General features: G+C 49.7%; 1 protein-coding gene across 1 annotated transcript; it reads left to right on the top strand.

The window, feature by feature from the left end:
* Positions 1-286: 286 nt before the first annotated feature.
* LOC121362588 (60S ribosomal protein L10-like) lies at positions 287-618 on the top strand (the record flags this gene model as incomplete). The annotated part of the gene is made up of 2 exons (XM_041484212.1): positions 287-401; positions 478-618. Coding segments are annotated over 2 exons (256 nt in total), but the record flags the coding sequence as incomplete, so codon positions are not given.
* Between the last annotated feature and the right edge of the window lie 6 nt (positions 619-624).

Below are 624 nucleotides of genomic sequence, written 5' to 3'. Positions count from 1 at the left end.
GGGGATATTTTTGGGGATAATTTAGGAGATTTTTGGGATATTTTAGGGATTTTTTTGGGACGATTTTGGGGATTTTCAGGGCTGTTTGGAGGATATTTTTGGGGGATAATTTTGGGGGTATTTTAGGAGTTTTTTTGGGAGAATTTTCAGGATTTTCAGGGCTTTTTGGGGGATAATTTAGGAGATTTTTGGGGATAATTTTGGGGGGATTTTAGGGGTTATTTTGGGGATTTTCAGAGCTGTTTGGAGGACATTTTTGGGGTGTTTTGGGGGATATTTTTGGGGGTATTTACTGCATTTTTGGGCGCTAATTCTGGACATTTTTAACCCTTTCCCCCCCAGTTACCGCTACTGCAAGAACAAGCCCTACCCCAAATCCCGCTTCTGCCGGGGGGTCCCGGGTGAGTCCTGACCCCAAAACCCCCCAAAATCCCCCCAAAAAAAACCCCCCCTGACCCCCCGGGGTGTCTCCCCCAGACCCAAAAATCCGAATTTTCGACCTGGGCCGGAAGAAAGCCAAGGTGGACGAGTTCCCCCTGTGCGGGCACATGGTGTCCGACGAGTACGAGCAGCTCAGCTCCGAGGGTACGGCGGGGATTTGGGGGGTCCCAAAAAATCGGGGGG

The sequence above is a fragment of the Pyrgilauda ruficollis genome, unplaced genomic scaffold (assembly GCF_017590135.1).
Source record: "Pyrgilauda ruficollis isolate IOZ18807 unplaced genomic scaffold, ASM1759013v1 scaffold6433, whole genome shotgun sequence".
NCBI lineage: Eukaryota > Metazoa > Chordata > Aves > Passeriformes > Passeridae > Pyrgilauda > Pyrgilauda ruficollis.
The sequence above is the reverse complement of the archived record's forward strand: the minus strand, read 5'-3'. Positions and strand labels throughout refer to the sequence as shown.